General features: G+C 32.8%; 2 protein-coding genes and 1 pseudogene across 4 annotated transcripts in view; 1 reads left to right on the plus strand and 2 right to left on the minus strand.

Moving 5' to 3' along the window:
* The first annotated feature begins 3,412 nt into the window (after window positions 1-3,412).
* Window positions 3,413-5,545, plus strand: LOC149055606 (uncharacterized; annotated as a pseudogene).
* A 6,617-nt stretch (window positions 5,546-12,162) lies between these two features.
* LOC149055607 (uncharacterized) lies at window positions 12,163-16,049 on the minus strand. The gene is made up of 2 exons (XM_089227677.1): window positions 15,845-16,049; window positions 12,163-12,455 (listed from the first exon to the last, which is right to left on the minus strand). The coding sequence occupies exons 1-2, from the start codon at window positions 16,047-16,049 to the stop codon at window positions 12,163-12,165; spliced, it is 498 nt and encodes a 165-aa protein (XP_089083803.1).
* A 1,982-nt stretch (window positions 16,050-18,031) lies between these two features.
* The window catches only part of cv-c (RhoGTPase activating protein), a 119,365-nt gene continuing 113,113 nt past the window's right edge, over window positions 18,032-24,283 (minus strand). For all 3 annotated transcript variants that reach the window (XM_089227669.1, XM_089227670.1, XM_089227668.1), the window contains 4 exons: window positions 23,472-23,890; window positions 22,850-23,001; window positions 21,163-21,621; window positions 18,032-19,944 (listed from right to left, as the gene is read on the minus strand). In XM_089227669.1, the coding sequence (XP_089083795.1) occupies window positions 19,830-19,944; window positions 21,163-21,621; window positions 22,850-23,001; window positions 23,472-23,890 (1,145 nt within the window). In that variant the 3' untranslated portion in view covers window positions 18,032-19,829. The remainder of the gene's footprint in view (window positions 19,945-21,162; window positions 21,622-22,849; window positions 23,002-23,471; window positions 23,891-24,283) is intronic.

Consider the following 24,283-nt stretch of genomic DNA (forward strand, 5'->3'; position numbering starts at 1 on the left):
GTTTGTAACGCATTAAATGACAATAAAATAACTTCAATTTTAGAGCTATTAGAATTATTAGGATTAAATGAATTACCAAACTATATTGGTGGTCTGATGAAGAATTAGCCGCAATAGCATATTATTATAACCATGACACGTACATTTATAACGATAACGATAATACGGGTATAAAATATGGGGATGGCAATAAACCACCTATAGTCTTATACAATGTTAATAAAAATACTCATTGGATCCCAGGTACGGTGACACCGAAAACATCAAATCAAATCCCTAATCATATAATTCATATAAAAGAAACACCGACAATCAACTTACAAACACATAACTTAAATATCAAGAGCACTAAAAACGATAACAAAAATACAATTAACAATATACAAATAATCTCAAACGACAACCATATAAAAAATAATAATAATAAACCGGAAATAATCCCCAAAATAACGGATTCACCGCAGTCCATAGACGCGGCATCTCAAAGTAAAAAAAGGACTCATCCCAACACACCCTCTTACACAAAGCCACGGACACCAACACATGTCGAATCATTAGAAAGTATCGTTAACAAACAAATCAAACAAACCGATAACCAAATAAGTGACATAATTACGATCTCATATCAAGTAAATAATTTCACAAAACTATCCATAACAGATTACGAGGGTACACCATTTTCGATTTCTCCTAACCTAAGCATAATACAACATAATAAAGTTGTTCAGTTTTTTGACTGAATACAGACACATTTTCACCACCGACACTTCTAACATAAAAGCCGCCAATATAAAACCGTGTGAAATTAAAATGAAATGAAATTATAAGGAACCAAAATTCAAAGCACCTCATAGAGTTTCACCACAACAAAGAACCGAATTAGAGAACCAAATAAACAAATTAATAAAAGCAAATATAGTAAAACAAATAATTTCAAAATTTGCCGCCCCGGCATTTTTAGTAAAAAAAAGGAGGCTGGATCATACCGATTAGTTGTACCTTATAAAGAACTTAATGATAGAGTAGAATGCGATCAATACCCAATTCCTCGTATTGCTGACTTATTTAGAGCCCTAGAAGGAGCAAAATACTTTTCATCATTAGATCTAAACAGCGGATTTTTCCAGATCCCTGTCAAAGAGCAGGACCAATATAAACTAGCGTTTACATCCATTTTAGGTCTATTAACTTTCACAAGACTTCCACAAGGCTTTAAAAATAGTAGTGCAATATTTCAAAGAGAACTAAATAAAGCATTTTCAAATATATTATATAAATCAATTATAATTTATATCGATGATTTAGTTTCCTATGGCAATAATTTTGAACAAGCAATAATCAATTTACGCAAAGCATTCGGAATTATTGATAAAATAAATTTTTCTTTAAAAACAAAAAATGTAATTTCTTTTTTGATAAAATTGAATTATTAGGACATGAGATATCAACTATCGGCATACAACCTCTAGACAAAAACACCAAAGATATTACTGAATTTAAAATACCTAAAACAATAAAAGACGTTAGATCATTTATTGGTATGTGTTCGTGCTATAGAAAACACGTCAAAGATTTTGCGAAAATTGCACACCCACTTAGTGAACTAATAAAATCAGGAGCAAATAAAATAACATGGCTTGACCAACATAATGAATCATTTAATAAATTAAAAAAATGTTTAATCTCGGAACCTTTATTAATGCATTTCGACGATAATAAACACGTATATTTAACAATAGATGCTTCTATAATGGGTTTAGGCGCATGCATTGAGCAAGCCGATGACAAAAATACATTACACCCTGTAGGTTATGCTTCTAGAATACTCCTTGACTTGGAAAAAACTTATTCCTCTACCACTCTTGAATTACTTGGACTTTGTTTTGGTATTCAGTATTTTCGAGAATATTTATGGGGACGTAAATTTACTGTATTTTGTGACAATATAAGTTTACAATATTATAACAGTTTAAAAATACCCTCCGCTAGGATAGCCAGACTATCACTAAAATTACTAGACTTTGATTTTGAAATAATATATAAAAAAGGTAAAGAAAACAAAGTCGCTGATTCATTATCGAGAAACGCAATTAACAACATTAAAAATCATAAACAAAATCGACCACAATATCGACACATTGACTAACTTACACGACATAAAAACACAACAAAAAAATGACCAATTTTGTAATAATATAATAAAAGCACTAAATAATGAAGATGTACCCACCAACATAAAAAGAAAATCTAGGTTATTCATATTACTAAATGAAATACTATATTATAAAAAATACACACCTCCAAAGAACTATAATCCAATCTTAGTAATACCAAAAACACTTATAAATGATATACTAAAATCCTATCACGACTCACCTACAGGTGGTCACACAGGCATATCACGCACTATTCATAAAATTCAAAATAAATACTATTGGCCATCTTTACATAAAGACACCACCAATTTCATTAAATCCTGTGACGAATGTCAAACAAATAAAAAAATGAGTGGCAAGGCAATAGGTTTATTAAACCCAATACCAATAATAACAGGAAAACCACTAGAGTAACGTTCGACTACTTAGGACCACTTACATCAAGCAATAAAAAACGTTATGTGCTAGTAGCTGTATGCAACACAACAAAATATATATTTACAAAAGCAGTTGAGTCAGCAACAGCCGAAAGTACAGCCAAATTTATAATAGAAATAGTATCGACTTGGGGCTGTTTTAGAAACTTTTCATCTGACAGAGGCACTCATTTTAGAAATAATTTAATTAGTGACATATGTTCAAATTTAAGAATAAAACAAACATTATCAACAAGCTATTCACCTCAAACACAAGGTCTAGTTGAAAAAATTAATGGGGTATTAACAGGCTCATTAAAAAATTATATAACAAATGGTGACCAATCGAAATGGTCATATTTTCTACCGTATATAACATTAGCATATAATGCCACACCTCAAACCACTACTAGGTACAGCCCGTTCTATCTAATGCATGGTTTTGATTTTTTGAACCAACATTCCCAATAGACAATAAAATTATCCCCGAAAATATCCCTTATCAATTAAAACAATTTCTAATAGAACTAAATAAAATAAGAGATAAAATACCACAACGAGTTCATGAAGTTCAAACAATACAAAAAAAGTATCATGAAAAAACTCATACGACAGTAAATTACAATATAAATGATTTAGTTATGGTAAAATTTCCATTTTTAGAAGTAGGCAAGTCTCCCAAATTAGGGCCTATATATAGAAGACCATTTAAGATAATAGATAAAGTTAATGAACTTAACTACAAAATAAAATTAATTTTAAATAATAAAGAGGTTATCGATACTATACACATTAGGAGGCTAAAACCATACCATAAAAGAGAGTAACAAATAAAGGTATATGTATAATTGTATACATATATATATTTGGGGCTCACAAATAAATATTAGTGCATTCAACAGCATAGATGTAGATCTCTGCGAAACCCACAGAAATCGAATCACTACCAAAAATAAAACTGTTGCAAAAAGTAGAAATTCATGCACAATACTTTAGGTCATGCTTTATTTCAGTAGACTATTTAATAACTAGATGCTCCACATTTGAAGATGCCCAAATGGTAGATGGTGGTTATTATTCAGAAGTCATTCAATTAGGTCATGCCCGATGTGATGATTTATATCAAAAATTAATTTATCAGACCCCATTCGGAGGCATCATATCTGGTTTAAGAATAAACGAAACTTTCATCACTTCACATACAAGTGGGGGTATATTAGACAAATATGGCAATTGCGAAGGTACCACTTTCACTAATGCTAGGGGTACATGGAACAATGTCATAGTGCAAGCTAAATATAAAATTCATTTATCCGAGGGTATAGCGCTAGCGAACAACAAAGATAACACACTAATATTACCAACGGGTTCTAGGCTAAAATTATCAGAGTCATATGGACTTGACCAATACAAAGGGGAAGTAATTTGGAGGAACGAGAAGTCAGACTGTAGTATTACAGAATATGACGTATTATACGATGGACCGGCCTCCTTAGTTATATCATTAGGTCGTAACAATCATAAAACCGAAACGTACATTGTAGAAACAACATATATTGCATTTGCCTTAAAAAGATTTCCATGACATTTGCCTGCAACATACCAGTTGCCCAAACTGAAAACAATCAATTACTCATACTATCTAACCCGACGTACGTTAAAATATTTTCACCCAAAAAAATTCAACCATTCAATACTGATTTATTTTCATATATGTATAAATACAATATTCGTCTATCTAGAATATACAATAAAAAGAACAGTCACGAATCTTTACGAAGATTTGACTAAAAGACAATGTAACTTCGAGAGGCAACTCTTATTGCAAAAATTGTCACTAGCCTCATACAGTCTTTCTGAATTCGCTTACACCATTGGTGAAGGGCCCGGCTTCGTAGCCATTAAAAATGGCGAAATAATCTACCTACAAAAGTGCAAACCCGTAAATGTAGAGATATCGATACAAGATTCTTGTTTCAATGAACTTCCAGTTCTATTCAACAATAAAACATTCTTCATGACTCCGAAAACCCACATATTACAAACATACGGCACTCAAATAGATTGCAACGAACAGTGGCGTACGCAGGGGGGGATTATGGGGGATATATCCCCCCATGGGCTTTTTTTTAGTCTTCTAACGAGTGGATTTTGGATCTCTAGTTCATCAACATAAACATAATACATTTTTATTTATGACACCCCCCCCCCCATACCAAATTCCTGCGCACGCCACTGGCAACGAATACTTACTTACCCCCCGCTTTTCAGAAAAACGGAAAATGGTTTTCTTTAACACCAAAACCACATAAAGTAAACAACCCACAATCCTTAAAACCTGACACTGCACTCACATGGTCTTACGAAAGTTCGGACAACTTTATGACAGCAGGTATATTATACACACCTGACATAATGAAGGCATTACAAAATCACTTAATGTTTCCTCAGGAATCTGAGACAGTTCAAAGAAATTTAATTCGACAAACATTAGGTCACAGTGTCATAGATCAGGGCATTAATGTAAAAAATTTAATTGATGAACAAACTATTAGTAAGTTAGTATATCAAGAACTTTATAACATGTGGGGCTGGTTAACGAGTTTCGGTAACATAATGTCAGGCGTTTTAGGGATAGTAATTATTTTCAAAATGGTTATAACATTTATAAACACTGGGCTCAATATATCTTTATTATACGATACTTTTGGGTGGAGTATCAAGATAATTGGTGGGTTATTTTCCAATGTAACACACCACTTGATGCATAACAAACATAAAAAACAATACAAATCTAAAAATTCAGAATATAAAATAATTGAATCGGAAAAACAAAACAAAAATAATAAAGCACCAATAATTATTTACAATAGACTCTCAGTATAAAAAAAAAGACAAAGATAATTATACTTCTCTTAACAAAAAAAAAACTAAATAAATAACCTAGGATAAGTTAGAAAGTTAAGTTAATATACGAACATGTCTGTACAACAAAAAAAAAACTGTAAAAAAATAATTAAAGTTAAGTTAATATGTTAATATGTTTGTACATCAATGCATTAATAAAAAAAAAATACTGTAAAGAATAATTAAAGTTAAGTTAATACGTTAATATGTTTGTACATCAATGCATTAATAAAAAAAAATTTTTTGTAAAAAGTAGTTTATGTTAAAAATAATTAAGTTTGTATTCGCAAGACAACAAATATTAAAGCAAATAAGTGCACAGAATAAATAATAAAATGTCCAGAGTAATTAGCCTAATCTAATTTAGTACTTATAAACCTATACGTAAGAACTAAGAATATGAATGTTAAAGCAAGTAAAAAAAAAAAACCAAAAAAAAAAAAAAAATGTGAAACACTAACATACTCTAAATAAGAATATTTCCAAATGTATACAATTCAATTAAACTAAGTCATGATTGCTGTTACGTTATAAAAAAAAAAAAAAAACTGTAAAAAAAATAAATATATATTCGTAACCTTAGTTAAGTTTATATAATTTAAGTTATAATAATCCTCTGTGAACTATTGCATTATAAAAAAATTGTAAAAAATAACCCAAGTTAAATTGACATAAACTATAAAAAAATTTTATTCAAAAAAAATCAAAAATAAATAACACTAAAATAAACAAATAAACAATAAATAAACTAATAGAATATATATTTTAAAAAAAAGGGGGGAGTTCAAATAAGACAAACCCTATATATGTAAAAAAAAGTTAACTAAGTACAAAATACAATTAAGTAGTTATAAGTCAAATATTACTAACTCTAGCTAATAGTTAATAAGAAATAACATGTAAAATTAGAAATTAAGCAAACAATATGACATTAAATACAAAAATGTTAAAACTTAATAAATTGTAAAGTAATCATTATCATCCACAAATTAGAAATTTTAAATTTAAAGATAAAATATTAACATTAATACAAATAGAGCAACAATGGAATAGGTGTGGAAGAAAACTCAAGCTTCAGTCCCGCACACATACTATTCCTATGTTATATGTAAGCTCAAATGATATCATCATTGACCCTTAAATCTTGTATACAAAAATTTAAATTGCCCAGTTGCATTATATTCAATCTCATGAACTTTAAACTTTAATTTTTTCTCTAACATTAAATGTATCACGCTGACACTCCTACATGAGTGGTGTTGTGAGGGCACAACACAAAAAAGCGTAGGGTGGATGTAATGATATGCTCACATATCATAATTGTACATTGCTTAGTTATCAAATAAAATAAATATTATAATAAAAACCTAACCTAACCTTCGGTGGATCTCAAATGTCTGGTGTTATCACTTGTTATGGGAGCTCAACCGTTACTAGCGCGCATGGTGGTTTAATTTTAAACCACTGACAACAAACCAATAAATAAATTATAATATCTTCTATTTTTATACCTATAAGGCTATAATTATAGCCCATGACTAAATTCTTAATTCTTACTTCTTAGCACGATTAAAGATATATCTTTAATCGTGCTTCTTAGTTAATACTAACCGTGCTAGTGTGTTACAGAAGAACAGACTAGACAAAATGTATTTACACAAGTAAGAAGTCAGAAGTAGGTAACAAATAAAATACATAAATACATAACTTTTATATATAATTATTTATTATTTTTATTAGTGTTATGTATTAACTAGTTTTGAATGTTTTTTCTTTTTAGCATTATTTTTGTTTTGATTTTTATTCATTACAAGTGTGTACTGACGCATTCTCATTATAATGTAATCAGATAAAATGAACTTTAATACTTCAGTTTTGTGATCTGGACATGGAAATTTGATTGGACCATATTCTTCAAAGAAATTATTCAAAGTGAGCTCAAAGACATCATTACTGTCACAAAACTTTGAAAATGAGTCTTCAACGGCGGACAATATTTTAAAAACAAATTTATTTGGATGGATCAAACCGCCTTTGGTTTTTAGATTAACCAATGTAGCTTCTGGTTTATCTTAATAAGTTTTTGAACCTAGGGAAATAATTTACTTATATAATATCTTATAATTATAAATATATTACCTATAATTAGTAACAAATTTTTAAATTTAATGTTGTATAGTTTTAATTAATAATACTATGTTAAAAGGTACCAATTAATGCTTTTCTGCAAAGTTCACAAGTAATGCGCTTGGTGTAATTTTTAGTTATGTATCCACAAATGTAATAAATAACGCAGTCTTTAGTTTCAGCTTTAAAGTAACTGTGTAACTGTGTATACTTGTATCAAACACAATATCAATTTCGGTTTCTTGTACAACCAGCATGTCCAATTTTAGTTTCAATAAATTAATTTTATCACGCTCTGTTGTATCATTATTGAAGACATTTTTTAAGTCATCAATAGTTATTTTTGGTGTACCACTGTCCAAAATTTTGCAATTCCCTGTTTTTGGTGGCTTCAAAATAGAGTATACAGATAGGGTCTTGTATATTTGCAAAAATGTTGATGAACAGGGATGATCATTTAGTCCACTTACTTGTCTAAAAATACCAAAAAATTGCTTGTTAAAAAAAAAAAATACATTAATTAGGTACCTAGTTACTAGTATTATATTATGATTTTTTATTTTTTATTGTTACTTCTAATCGATCTTGATTGAACTTGGATGACAAAACATATTTAAATTGGCATTGTTCCAACAGAAACCTGGATAACTCTATTGTAGATTGAATAGTAACCCTTAACCCGTCTGCAGTTGATTGGCTTAAAAACTCTTCTTTTGTTATAGATTGATTAGTCATCTGATTTTCCCATTCATTTAACCAAATTAGAGTATCTTCTAAAACCTAATTAATAAATAAATAATTTAAATTTGAACATTTTTTAAGTTAAGCAAATAGTACCTACCTCAAAATCTTTACTATTTTGTTTTATGCCTTCTGCAGGGTATTTTCGGTTTAAAATATCAAATAAACTATTAAAACGATCTGTGAATTTTTGGGTTTCATAACTATTTTTTAGACTTTCTATTTTGGCATATGTCCTGTAAAACTCAATACCCTTTGCCATAGAGTTACTTAAAATCTAAGAATAAATGAACAATATATGGTCAATTTAAACATTAAATTAGATACCTATTATTATATTGCAGTATAAATTGTTGGAATATAGTAACCTGAGTCGCTAACCGTACATTCATTTTACTAAAACTGTCTACAGTTAAATGCCTTTCAGTTATTTTGGGAACCACTCTTGTTGGAGCATTTGAACTTCTTGCAGTATCACAATTGAATACATCAATATAATGACTCCATCTGATGTAAGATTTTTCTGATGATACCTATATTAATGTAAGTTCATAAATTTATAATTCGATTCAATAATTTTACTTATAAATATTTTAATAACTACTTTTAATTATTTAATAGGTAACTTGCCCGTAAACATTTTTTGTTATGTAGTCTATTTCTAACATTTTTAATAAGGTGGGGTGCATCAGAGAACATAAAAATATGTCTCTTGTTATCTAAAGGATGGTCAAATTTGTTATTCATTTTATCTTTACTTCCACTAATTCCCAGTTCAGTCCATAGTTTTCTGTTACTTGCAGCAGCATCAGACACAATACCATCTACTTTTGCGCCAGCGTTTTCTAATAAACATATGGCTTTGATGATTAATTGAGCAAGCACTATACCTAAGATAGTTGGAATTTAAAATAATTGAATATGTATTAAAATCAATATATTATTTAAATTAATATTATATATTTTAATTATTTCTAAAACACAAACATTTAACATGCACCACAAGCAGGTAGATAAATACAAATATATAATAAATAAAACATAAATGCAACAACAAATTAACACAACATAGATATTCCTTTTATTTATAATAATTATATACCTTTAACGGGGCCTCTTGATGCAAACACAGCAATAGGCTGTGTGAAATTAGCAGCAAAACTTTGAAATAAAAATACCAATCCATGGTTGGCTTTTAATCCTGTTGTAGGCACTTCACCACCAAAATCTTCCAAACCGGTATACGTTAAATTTTGAGAATCTACACTTAAGCTTTCACGTAGAAATATCTCATCGAATACTAATAAACCACGCCTTTGCTCTTCTCTTAGCATTATAATTTTTTTTTTTAATATTTTGAAAAATTGTTCATCAAAACCACATTTTGTTTTGACTAGTGACAAATACTTTCTTATTGTGCGAGGACAAGGTAAAGGTAAGATGTCTTGTTCTCTTAGAAATACATAAGTTGATGATGAGCTATAGAAAAAGTTAATTTATTTTAGGATAATTTTATTTCAGAAACATTATATTCTGAACCTACCGGATTTTTAACAAAATACATAAAAGAATCCAATCTTCAGAGTATCGTCTATTTTTTTTATTTGGATTTTTACTAGTTTTAATTATTTCTTGAATTAAAACTGATTGAACTCATTATCTCATTTATAGATGCATCATATAAAATTTTGGTTTTCTGTTGCACTTTTTCCAAATCAAAGTTTAATTTTCCAATGATAGTTCTCAGTCTAAGCATACATTTAAAATGTAGATATATATTATAGAATAAATTACCTAATTAGTAATTACTTAGTTGCAATAATTTCTTTAACTACTTGTAGTCTGTACCTACACTTTTTAATGTGTTAGTACAATTTAATTAATTTACCTAATTTACTTAATTAATGTACCTACTACCTATGTAAACATAACATTTATAATTTAAAATATTAAACTGTTACCTAATATTGGTTTTTTTCAATATTTTTCTATCCTTTAAAATTATTTTAAAAGCTCTACGCCTTCTTGGTGTAAGTGTTCCTCCGATATAAGGTTTCTGACTCTCCATTCTAGATAATCTTGATTTACGTTTGTGGAAATACCAAATCAAAGAATCACAGGATTGACACCTTTTTTTCATATTATCCATTATAATTGGACATTTTATATGACGCCATAGTGTATTGTTTTCCAATACTGCAGTTCGTACAAAAATCCCTTAATGGTATAAAATCAAACAGAATGAGATATATTTTATTATTTTAATTGTTTGATAGATGAAATCTGTTGGGTACCTACCAGGAAAATTCATTAAGTTTGGACCACCTCTACAAATTTGTTTGTAGTCAATTATATTAATGAACGTTGATATATCTCTTAAATTTACTGGAAATACAAGTTTAGTGCTCTGTTTATCAATATCAACAGATAATTGGTACACGTAAAAACAAATTTCCAAAGTATTTTTATATTAATTGCTTTTCAATTTTTAATTGACCATCAATAAAATTTGATTTATAAAATACTATTTCTCTATTATTTGAATATGTAGTCCATCCTTCAGGTAAGTTAACTCTTTTAAAATTGATTAAAAGAGCTTCAAATGACAATAATTCATCATTGTCCGCCTAATAATTAATATTGATATTTTTTAAAATTAATTTAAATTATGATTTAAACATTAAAACCAAGTTAGTAATAAAGATATTACTTTAGATATATTTATGCATTTATTGGGCGGCTCTCCATCCAAGTCAAATTCATTTAGTAACACATTTTGTGGTTGAATTATTGCTTTAGGTTCCTTTTAAATTATGATCATAATAATTAAAAATCACACAGTAATTTGTGCACAAGTACTTAATATATTATTACAAAAGTATATGCAAATTATTAGATTATTTTTTTTTAATTTGATAATCTGTAACTTAAAATTACAGGTACCTATATTTTATAATATGCTGTACTTACATTTTCTTCAAATAATTCCTTACGGCATGATCTTCGGTCATACAATTTGGCATAACTGTGATCTAACAATAATCTCTTACCTTCCCTTATAGCTTTGTTTTTTAAATTAAAAATAGTTGGAATAGTTCCTTTTTTCAGGCCACATTTTATCCTACATCCAACATCCTGTAGGTACATTGGTTTTAAACAAAGAGTAAATCTAAGATATAATTGTTACCCTATATAAATAAATTAAGCATTTAATTAAATACTAACTGCAGCAATATCCTGTGGAACTGAATAATTAGAAATTATATCTTCGGGTAAAAAATGATCAGCACATACAAATTTCACCAATGTTTCATTGCAATTTGCATTGCTTATAGCTTCTTTCCATTGCGAATATAGTGCTTTTGGTGGAGCAAAAAAAGAAATGTTTGGTGTGCGTTTTGTACTTACACACCCTTCAACCGAACACTTTTTTACTTTCATTTTTTAATTCATAAGATAAACAAGTTGTTTCAATAGTTTAACTTAACATTCAAATGTGTTTATTTACAATAATTTTATGTTATTATTATTTGTATTCCATTTATTTTTAGTATTTTTAAATTTGCCTCGATGGATCCATGATAGATAGTCAATAGTTTAAAATTAAACCACTATTCGCGCTAGTAACAGTTAAGGTCCCATACCACTGTGATAACGCCAGACATTTGCGAGTTCTACTCCCTACCCCGCTCACCATTTTTTTTTACTTTTACTTGGTAGCACGGCTTTCGCCTATATACTATTCCAGGCTTTTTTGCCTTTGCTAGTAGCTGAAGTTGGAGATGGATTTTTTTTTTTTTTTTTTAAATTTTACTTTAACTTGTTGCCCAAAGCCTTATTCTCGGACGCTGTTTATGTCTCGAGGTATATAAAGAGGGGGAACACCTGCCAATGGTTCTTATATGGTTGTACCATGAATTAGCGATTCTATGAAAAGTGGCTGAGGCATTTTTTTTAATGGTTTTTTGGATAGGAATGAACCCGACTGTGTGCAGAAGCACCGAGTTCCTTACAAAGGTCGGCTGACCTAAAATTATCCTGATGCCTGTAGTCTGAACCGCCTCAATTTTCTTCCAAGTGGATGAGCTGACAAAGGGTGCCCATGCTTCTCCGGCGTAAGTTAGGATAGGGATGATGTACATTTGGAACAGGTTTAATTTGGTTCTAGTGGGGATTGGGCTTTTTTTATTTAGAATAGGATATAGTAAGCCTCGAATTTGAGTAGCTTTTTTGATAATGTTGGATGCGTGGGTGGAGAAACTGAAGTTGCGGTCAATAGTTACTCCTAGATATTTAACGCTCCTAGACCAAGGGATTTGAACATTATTTATATTGATATTTTTGATTTTTGCAGTTCCTGTACGGCCAAACAGGATTGCAGAGGTTTTTGATTCATTTATATGGAGACGCCATTTCTTAAACCAGTCTGAAGCCAGGTTTATTTGTTTTTGGAGTTGGAAAGATGCAAAACGCGCATTGTGGTTTGAACAGTAAAACATTGTGTCATCCGCAAATAAGGAGACACGAGATTTAGGAAGTGTAGGTAGGTCATTCGTATAAATATTAAAGAGCGTAGGGGGAAGACAAGAGCCTTGTGGTACGCCTGCGTTTGCCTTCCTTATTGACGAGTTTTGGTTTTTAATTTTTACGGAAAAGGTTCGTTCTGAGAGGAAAGATTCTGTGATCTTGATAAGTTGTAGAGGGATATTCATGGACATCATCTTGTGGAGAAGCCCGTCGTGCCACACGCTATCAAAAGCTTTCTCAACATCGAGGAAGATAGCAGCTGTTTGAATGTTTTGGTTGAGATTTTCGCTTATTTGGTCCATAAGTTTGGTCAGTTGGAGAACAGTTGAGTGATTTTGACGGAATGCAAATTGCTCATCTCTTATTTTTCCAGCTAAAGATTTTTGGAGAGATTGGAGGATTAAACGTTCGTATACTTTTGAGAGTGAAGAAAGAAGAGCAATGGGTCTGTAACTTTCTGGTAGTTGATGATTTTTGCCAGGTTTCGGAATGGAAATAATGGACGAGAGTTTCCATACGCTTGGAAAGTAACATAGGTTGAAGCAACCGTTTATTATTTTAGTTAAGTCTAGTAATTTATTTTTGGGTAGAAACTTTAGGGCAGTATTTGTGATTTGGTCTCTGTCAGGGGCTTTGTTCTTTGCTAGCTTGGATATAAGTTTTTGGGTTGACCCTGGAGTGGTGAAAATATTGGGACCAGTAAGCACTGAGCCTCTGAGGGCCGCGATGCTTTCCTTTACTTCAGGTAAATCTGGGCCCTTGAAGGTAGAAAACTGACGTTCAAGGGAGTCCGCGATGATCTCAGATTTCTCTTTTGTAGAGTAAGACAAACCGTTTGGTCCTAGTATTGGGTGTGCGGCTGGCTTTTTCTTTAGCAAACTCCTGTTTAGCTTGTATATAGAGTTTTCGTTTTGGTTCATGGAATCAATGTACTTGTCCCATTCGTCCTTCCTATGCGTTTGTAGCATCAGTCTAATGGTTTTGATTTTGGAATTTAGCGATCTTTTAATTTGGGGGTCACGATTTAGTTGCCATTCTCGGCGGATTCGGTTTTTTTCATTTATTTCTTGTTGAATTTCCGCGGGAATAACTAGGCGACGACTGCCCCTATCGCGAGTGTACGAGCAGTTGTCAAGAGCTGATTGGATGGAATTGGTGAGTGCTTGGATGCTGATGTCAATGTTTTGCTTGGAGTTTGTAAGAAGAGCCGTGTTAGGTTTTTCTGCATTGAGTGTGTGATAAAACTTTTCCCAATTGATTTGAATGTTCGGAGGTGGGGGAGAGGTTGTGATAGGTGAGTCAGTTAATTCAAGTAGAATTGGATTGTGATCAGATGATAACTCGTTTAGGTTTGTGACGTGTACTAGAAGATGAGTGCGGATTAAGGCAATGTCTAATACGTCAGGTCTGCATTTGTTGGAGCTTGGAAAGTGTGTAGGGGTGTCAGGGGCAAAGATTGCGTAGTCATTTTGCAGGAGGTGGCTATAAAGTATTGATCCGGCAGCATTTGTCTTGCGGCTGTTCCAGAGAGGATGTTTTGAGTTTAGGTCACCAGCAATAATAAAATTATCTGCACTATTGATGAGAAGTTCGAGGTCAGATGTAAATAAGGGTGACGACGGGGGTTTGTATACCGAAGAGATGAGAGTGGTTTTATTACTAATTTTTATTAATATAGATGTAGATTGAATTTTTGTATTTGTGTCGATTTGTTGATGGACTATTTTACGATGAACTAGGATAGCTGTGCCGCCATGGGCTGGAGAACCACGGATTGGTGGAAGGTCATTCCTGTATGTGATATAATTTGGAATCTTGAGGCTTAGATTTGATTTGAGATGAGTTTCATTTAGTAGTATAATATCAGGTTTGTTAGTGAAAATGAATGCACCGAGTTCATTAATTCTTTTTGTAATGCCGTTAGCGTTCCAATGTACAATTTTTAAGCTAGAAGTCATTGTTGGTTTGCGAATAGGGTAATAAAGGATTTTATAGTGGATATTAGCATGGATTTGGGATCATCCGATGTGGACAGAACTGAAAGGAGATCAGTTAAAAGTTCGATTACCTGCTCGCTGCTTAAAGTCTTCTTGGACTTAGTTGCAGAGGCGTAGTCCACTTTAGTGGTATCGGCACTGTGGGATTGAATAGGTTGATCTGTAGGGTGTGAGGGGTTTGGTTGTGGATTTTTGGCTAGCTTTGCATTAGCGGCTTGAGCGAGATATGGACAACCACGGTAATTTGCTGTGTGTTTACCACCACAGTTGCAACATGTTGGGTCTTGATCGATAGTTTTGGGACATTGGCTAGCTTTGTGTTCACCTGAGCATTTAACACATCTAAGCGGGTGGGTGCAGTTGGAGGATCCGTGGCCTATGCGTTGACATGCGAAACACTGTGAAGGTCCTGATTTCTTATAGGTCTCAACAGAAACTTTAACATAAAATAGATCAGTAATTTCATAGATATGCTTGGATGTAAGGCTATTACCAATGATAACTAAGCAAATTGGCATTGGTTTGTTCACTGGGCCAAAGCGTTTAACAAGTTTAACGTCAAAATTTAACGACTCTAATTCACATTGAATTTCGTCTGTAGAGATGTCAGTGGGAACACCTTTTAATACAACTTTTAGTGTACGTTCATCTGGAAGTTTTGAAGTCACGAATTGGATGTTCTGTTCTAATAACATTTTCTGGATTAGTCTGTAGTGGCTAATTTCTCGGGTTTTAATAATAATTGAGCCGTCGGAAGTTGCTTGAGCGGAGATGATTTCAGGTGAGAGTATTGGGTCGCTGAATATGATTGGAGCAGCTCTGCGCCAATCAGATGATTTATTTACAATTATCGGGGGGATTCGGAAAGCAGGTTTTTTACTAGAACTCGGAGAGTTATCGGCATTTTCTTCAGACAGAATGGGTGAATGGGTTGAGTTTGTGGTTCGATTAGAAAGCGAGGATGTGGATGTACTGTCAGAAAGATATGACTCACCTGATAAGGACTCTTCATCTGGAACAGGAGAGGCAGTTGCCGAACGCTGGCGTCCTTTTTTGACGGTTGGTTCAATAGATGGCGGAGAATTGCAGAGCCTTTTGGTTAGCTTGGAGCGATCAACCCGAGCAGGGGATGTGATTGCTCTTTTGGTTCTGGAGCGACCACCTCTGTGGCCTCCCATGGCTGGTAGAAACTAGATAACGAAAATATCCGGCTGTGACTGGTTGCGTTACGGACGTGTGTACAAAACAACAGTTGCAAACGGAATGATGATGCCCGCTCACCATATCGATACCAGTCCATTATATCTTAGTCCGTGGTTGACGACACCGTCCTAATTACATCTTCCCCGTCTCCTTCACTCCACTCCGTCCGTTATGTTTTAATTGTGGAACTATTAATATTATTACTATCTAGGTATTTATTCTCTTTGTTTACTATTATATATTATTTAATTATTGGTCGGTCTTTGCCGCATATGTTCAATATCATTTTCATATTATCTCTTATTAATTATTATTCTTTTTGTTTTTATTTTTTTGCGGCCAACGCCCTTGTTATTATTATTATTCTACGTTGTCGTTCGTTTTTCGAACATGTTGTCCCCGCTATTGCAGCGGCCTGTTTTTTTTTTTTTTGTATACTTATATTCAAGTCGCATTGAGCGCAATTTTGTGTGAACTATTATTATTATTATTACTATAACACACAGTTACCACACATTACTATGTTATACCCCGTACCTTGTTCGTTGTGAGAGGCCAATAAACACTTATATTATACTCCATAACCGTCTATCGTAAGTTATTGCCTTTTTATATTAATACGTCATATCTCGTATCAACATAGCCAGCGTCACCCAACTACTGTGTGCCACTGTGCTCGAGTCCACGTTGTCACCCAAAGAGTGTTGCCGCGTAAGTCCGCCAGCAACTTTACGTCGTGTGAGAGGCCGCCCAGGTCGTCAGTCGTCGTCCGATCAGCATCCGCATCAGTCTTCATTCTACAACAGTTGTTAAGTTAGTCTAAGGATTGTCCTTGTGTCGTGAGCTTTGTGGTCATTGCACCGGACCGGATCGACCACAGAGACCCCATCCCCATGATTAACTTGTACCATCCTCTTTCCCAAAATAACACTCTCCCGGTCCTTGGTGTCGTCGCGTACATGTAGTTGCCTATCCAGCAAGTATCAGGGGTAATTAGACATGGACAATTATTATTAGCGATAGGATGTTAATTATTTAACCAAGAGACGGTAGACAACACATTAGTCCCGTACTCCCTAATATTGGGCGCGTACAGTCTCCCAAAAATGTTTTTGAGAAAATTCGAGTATTATCAAATAATACCGCGGACCCAACTCGTGTTTTTTTTTTAAGCGATCAAATATCTCGAGACCCAACTCGCGTTTTCCCTGTCAAATGAACCAAAATCTGAAATAATTTTTTTCAATGCTTCAAATATATATCTATACCTCTAGTTCCAGTAATTAATGGTTTTATTTGAAGTAATTCTTCATGTATATTAAAATCTTTATCAATTGTTCGAATAAAAATAATTAATTGACTATTTATCAGAAATATCAGGACTTTCATCTAATGCTAAAGAATAGTACTTACAACCCTGTGTTATATTATGAAGCATTCCAGATACATGATCACTCATTTCATTAACTCTTCTACTAACAGTTTGATGAGACAGTGATACGGTTTCAAATTTACTTAGAAATTGTTAATGTGTAATAATGTATAATAATGCATGCACAAATTAATGTATTAATCAAATTTATATCATATTTATTAAGTTAATATTTTTCGAGATAATTATTGTACCCACATAAACGAATCACCCTGTATAATTTAAATAAATCTAAAAAATCGGATTGAAAAGCTTTTTTCCGATTGCCGTTTGTATATAATATTATAAGATTTAATAAGTCGTCATGATAAATGTATTATGTTAAATATGGATCTAATGTTTTATGAACAATGTTTGCGCAGTGTATACTTTACCTGGGTAATGAATTTATGCATACAAATATAATATAATATACTAATATAGCCATATTACTTATATTTTATGTATATATAGGTACAGTGATCGATGCAAATGTCAGGCAAAAGTATATAATACAAACGTTTTGTATTGAACATAGAACAATAATTTTTATTTTATAATATATTTAATTCATAATTTAACACAAGAAAAAAAAATATATAATAAGGTAACTATACTCTAAAACTGAACAATAATGTTATATTTTACACGATAGCGCGTATCTTACACGACAAAAATTAAAAATATATTATTATATAATTAGGTAGTTTATTAAAAAACGCATGACAATTATTTATATTTTAAATTATAAAATGGGTGATTTTTTTGTATCTCGCAAAAATAAGGTAGAGTCACTTAACAATAATAATATATAGTATAATAGCTATTAACAAACACAATCCACAGCAATAATAATAATAATATAAAAAAAGAAATAAAATGGTAAAATAATATACATCTCAAACGCTTAAAAATTAAGTAAAATGTCTATTATAATAATGTGATGTGTTTTTTTTCTCGGTGTTAATCAACAATAATATATATATATTTACATAATTATTATGGTCCCGTTGTCGACGTATTATTTTGAATTTCGACATTTTTAACATTGCTTGTCGTCCGTGATATCGCTTATTTGGGTTATCATATTATTATTATATACTGCAGAATGTAATATAGATATAGCAATACAAGTCAAATCGCGGTTTTATAATAATAATAATAATAATAATAATAATATCGAATGATCTGTATACAGATCGATTATATTGCATAATATAAAATATAATATTGTTATCGTACAACATAAAATCATAACATGATAGGAACTTTTTTAATAATTGGTAGTACGCGAATTAATTTTTTAAATACAATCGAAAACTATACCCTGTTTTGATTGCATCGTTTTGTTGCGGCTGTAGTATTATGTATATATAGCGACACCGCACGCAGTGCATTTGCATAAACGAAGTAATATTATAAACCAGCGGATCTCTAACAGTGGTACACGTACCACAACTGGTACGCGCAAGACTATATTATGGTGGTACGCGGAAGGCGTGAGTTTAAAAACACTAGTAAATTTGTATCAATAAATGAACAATAATTGTATCGTGGCATTTTACCGCTTTTTTATTTCAAATGAATGTATTTAACTACCTATGTAAAGTTCGTATGGTTCTGTTTTTAATCGTTAGTGGTACGTGACTGGTTGGTAATATACTCGAGTGGTTCGCGAAAATAAAAGTTTGAGAACCGCTGATATCAACGATATAATTTGATATAACGATAATAATAATACGATCGATATAAAAACGTGCGTATCACTGCGTCAGTGTTTTTATTCGTTTAAGCAAAAACAATTAGTTATGATAAGTTTTACGAATTCGTTAGAAAAAATAATTATAATAATAAAACCGATACGAGTTTTGGTGTTTTTCTAGGATGTCGGGAGGAGGGGGACAGGGGTGCGTGGATATACGTACCGCGATCAGTCTACTGTTCAGTTTAACAACGTGGTCTGGAGGTTTTAATTATAATAATATTTTGTATATAGTGTAGAGCATTAAAAATAAAATAATAATAATAATATAAAAATTATATAATAATACAACGATACAAACATATAATATTTGAACGCGACGACTCGACGTCCGATCGTATACCTAACTCATAATTATGTACAATATTGAAAATTATATTACACATATTTTTAGCGGTACCTATTAATAATTAATATAATTAATATTTAATGGTAGGTATATGTTATTATTGTGTCGACGCAAACTTTGAAATCATTTACGGGAGTGCGATAACAATGACAACAATAATAATAAAAAACAAGAACAACAATAATTGGAAAAAAAAACAAACAAAACCGTTATAATAATAATCGAAGGCCGAGTCATACTTTGCTCTCGGGACCGTCAGCAGAGTGTTCGAAAGATTTTCGTATTGCAGACAAATATTTGGAAGTGATGTGTCCGTATATCTTGTTGTACCACTCGCAGGTCCTGCCCCTGAAAAATTGTCAACGGCGTCGTTATTAACAAATTTTATTTATTTATGTTTCACGTAATATTATAAATAAATATCGGAATGGCCCGAACAATTATTATTCGATAAACTTCGAAGTTATAATATTATATAACACGATAATATTGTATAGATTTTTATTATTATCATATCGGTAAGACCTGTAGTAGTAGTGCCACGTTTTTGAAGTGGACCGGTTAAAAATAAATTACCAACTCGAATGAAAAAGAAGTAGGTATTAGGCATAATACTATTTTGAAATGGAAATATTGTACACAATAAATATTATATTTATTTGTTTAAAAATATGTATGGATAAAATTATGTTAAAAACATGAAAAAATAATTCTGCGTTGTAGGACATTTGAATATTTTCATACTGACAGTAATACTGTTTCATACACATGATGAATAAAATATGCAAATATTTTGGTTTGTGCAAAACATTGTGGTAAGAATGTCTGATAAGGAAAAAAAATTAAAACCATTATAATATGTATATGGTACTTGAGATTATACAACCTGTAGTGTAGCGATTAAAAAAATAGACACAAATAGACACTGTCATATCAATATTTGCTATTTTTTTTTTTTTAATTTAAGTTCCATTCTATGAAATTTCGAAAATAAAATAAGCATTCTATTTATTATGCACAGTGTCGTTTTATTATTCTATTACGTTCTAATAAAATATTTTATGACAATTTATAAGGAATTTTTTGGCATCGATTAATTGTTGGAAACGAAAAATGGAGTGGAAAACAGATTTTGATCTCACAAGAGTCGTACGAAAATCATTCGCCCCCCTTACAGGTTACTCTATTTTTTTGAAACAGAGTTTTTAGACTGGAAATTTAATTAAATTTACTTATCAAAATTTGAAAATTTATAAATATATCAGCCGCAATGAATTCAAATTTCGATTTAACTTTTCCCTTCAGTTTGAGTTGTGTATTAAAATGTAAAAATGTAAAAATGTATGAAATGTTTGGTCTCAATTATTTTGTTAAGCCTCATAACGAATTTGACAATGTTTTCAGATATCTATCAAATTTATCGAGACGACGGACAAAATTATATAAGAAACAAAGACCTATCCATATGTCGCCGGTATCTCTATATATTATGACGTTGTCTACGAGACAGGAGGCACATAAGAAATAATAATTGTGAATAATCGTTAAACCAAAAAGTGCACTCACTTGGTGTCGACCCGCGACAAATGCAGAACACGTGACCGTCCCGAACCACATGGTTCGATCAGGTACCTGGAGGCAAGCACGATGCCGCGGACCGCTCCAGCGGCCGGCTGCTTGGCGTCAGGGTGTTCGACGGACGTCTCGACGACCGCGCAACCGCCCCGGTTGAGATCGGTCCGCCATGACCTGACCACGCAGTAGTCCTTGGCCGGGTGCGGGGCCATGGCCGCGACCGCGTACTGGTACAGATCGGCGCGCGCGTCCATCTTGGCCACCACCCTGGCCGACACCAGGTCCGCGTCCCACACGTGCCGTTCCCACAGGATCCGGGCGAGCACCTCGGTGGGTGGCGCCTCCACTTCCGTGCACACCCGCCACAGCCGCAACGGGTGTCCGTCACCCACTTTTTTGTACGATATGTCGACGTTCTCGAAACTGCCCACGGCGATCCATCCCCTGTTCCTGCACAAAACAAGCGGATATTAAATATATATATGACGGAGTTGTATGATCACGTATTATGTCTGTGAACATGGGTATAAACCATATAAAGGGTGGTGGTGATGGTGGTGGGGAGAGGGGGGTAAGGGACCCCAAACAAAGTTGCATTCGAAGACAGAGTGATTTGGTGTGAAATCACAAAATCACTTAGATTTATACAAAAAAAAAAAAATAGTTTAAAGGATCGTTATACTTCCTTATGATTACGCCTAATTATTGTTATCTCAGCAGATATATATACGTATACGCATCAAATGTTTGCTCGACAATTGAAGAAAGGACGAGGCCATGTGGTTTAAGGTTTCATGTCATACGTAATAATAGCTATACCTAGTGGATATTATATAATCAAGGGCCTAGAACGTCCATCATACCCGAAACATCAATACAGAAATATGGGTTAAGTTAGACCGTAGGTTTTACAGAAAACACTTATCCTGTATTGCCTAAAGTTTTTTAAATATTTTTTATTGTATGTTTTTTCAATAATACCTATATACGAGTACATATATAATATTATAAAAAATAATAATCATGATTATCATTTTTATTTTTTTTTTTAAATAAGTATGATAGGGATATTTTAACATTTAAAACATCCCTCGTGCTATTATAAAACAATATTAAAACTTTAGACTTTACACGGCGTGTATAAATATATACATAATAAAGTAGTTATAAACGGTGTTTGTCAATTGCGTTGATTTTTCTAGACTACCTGAAATCTATAGATATTTTGCGCCACTAAATTGATCACAAATTAATCAGGTATACATCGATTGTAATAAAGCAATTATTATAAAGTACTTATTATGTACTACCTATATTATATTATTAATAAAATATAATATAGGTCAATGGATAAATGCATTAAATTTATGAATACTCGAAAAGTACAAAAATAATGTGAACCTGTAACTTTTCAAAATTGTTCTTTTCGCGATATTATATTATGCCGATTTCTATAGTGTTGTAAAATATGCTTGAACGAATAGTACAACTTGCTAGTGTAGCATTGTCTATTGGACGCTAGTCTAATGGGTAGTTGAATAATAGACGTGGTAGGTATATTATAGTCGCTAAAGAATTGGTTTTCTTCCAATTAAGTATCGTTTTTGGCTATTACAATGTCTATGACAACAAACGTGTAATACACATTTACAAATAAGATAATTCGCTTCTTGCTTACTTGTCTTTAGCTTCTTTAAGCAACGCCGAAGTACACACGTTCAGGTAACCTCTCCAGTCGTGACCCATTTCCGCGCCTAGTTCTTCCAGGCTTATTGGTATGCTCTCGTCCATATAGCTGAAGTGACACTGACTCATGACGTCTTCTGACATCTGATCAGGAAACGAAAATCGCAGATTAATATCGAAATTTATATGTGGAAGGGGGGGGGGGGGGGGGGTCATCATCAGAACGGAACTAGACGGAACTATTTATTTTTACTCAAAAATTAATAGAAAATACCTATACCTACCTACATGAGAGTTCATTAGGAAAGGTGCATTACAACATAACTAATATGATAAATAATATGATCGTGCTATTTATGCGACTCAGATAATGCGATAACGTTCATAATACATCATCATGTCATATATAAGACATTAAGACAAGTGAAACGTATATAGTACAAATAATAATAATTTGAGGAAAAAGATATTTTTACCTTATAAATCTACGTTAAACGTGTACCTATTAAGGATTCTTTTTTTTATTTTAGAAGACTTAAAGATTTCTGCTGTTATTGGCACACATATCTTGGACGGGGAAGAGGGGGAATATTTCAAGGGGAAAGTGTACGTACGGCGAACAGTTGACGGTAGTGCTTAATGAGGAACAGCAAGCAGTCGTGCGCCGCCTTGTTCTGTCCCAGCTGCTTGGAATCGGGCAGACCGACGGCAGAGGCCGCGGACGACTGATGGTGGTTCCGGCGTGGCGACACGGACGACGAACGGTTGTGGGACGTGACCGGGCTGGACGGCGTTGACCCACCCGCGGAGCCGCCGTGTGGGTGCGACGACGACCAGGCGCCGGTGTTGCCGAGGTGGAACAGCGACGGGGCCAGACACACGGCCAGGTTGCTGGCGGACATCTGGTTCACGTTGCTCCTGGACGACACCCGGCACAGGAAGTCGAGCAGCGCGTACAGGGCTTCGCGGTGTTCGTCCGGCAACAGCAGCACCGTGTAGTGGACCGCTTCTTTTTGCAAGTACACCGGAACGTCTGTTTAACACAAATTGTGTGAGTAAATATGTAGTGTTATATTATTACGGATATATAGGGGAGGACGCACTGCCGCCGAAATCAACTCTAACAATATAAAAACGAAATTTCATCCTCGCCATTCGAAAACACAAGAAATATTAACCCTACAAGGCCGTCTACAGCACCAATATTTTGATCCAAACCGATATACCAAACATCATAACCAATACCTAACTAACAAACCACATATTGACAACATCAAACTTTTCGGAAGGAGCCTGGCTGGCTCGAAACCGATTACGAAAAACAAGCAAGCTGCAGTGAACCTCGCGGCTGTGCGGGTTACTTTAAGTTTTAGTTGAATTAGCATATATAGTCAAATAGTCAAAGAATTTAATTTTTATGCAATTT

This window comes from Diuraphis noxia, unplaced genomic scaffold, assembly GCF_037042655.1.
Source record: "Diuraphis noxia isolate RWA-SAM2 unplaced genomic scaffold, SU_Dnox_SAM2 contig0004, whole genome shotgun sequence".
NCBI classification, from domain to species: domain Eukaryota; kingdom Metazoa; phylum Arthropoda; class Insecta; order Hemiptera; family Aphididae; genus Diuraphis; species Diuraphis noxia.

Excerpts from the sequence above, each read along its gene's own strand:
- LOC149055607 (XM_089227677.1), bottom strand. The coding sequence starts at position 16,049 with ATGGGAGGCCACAGAGGTGGTCGCTCCAGAACCAAAAGAGCAATCACA. Across the intron at positions 12,456-15,844 it reads TGAGTCATATCTTTCTGACA|AAGCATGGGCACCCTTTGTC; the intron begins GTACATCCACAT and ends CTTACGCCGGAG.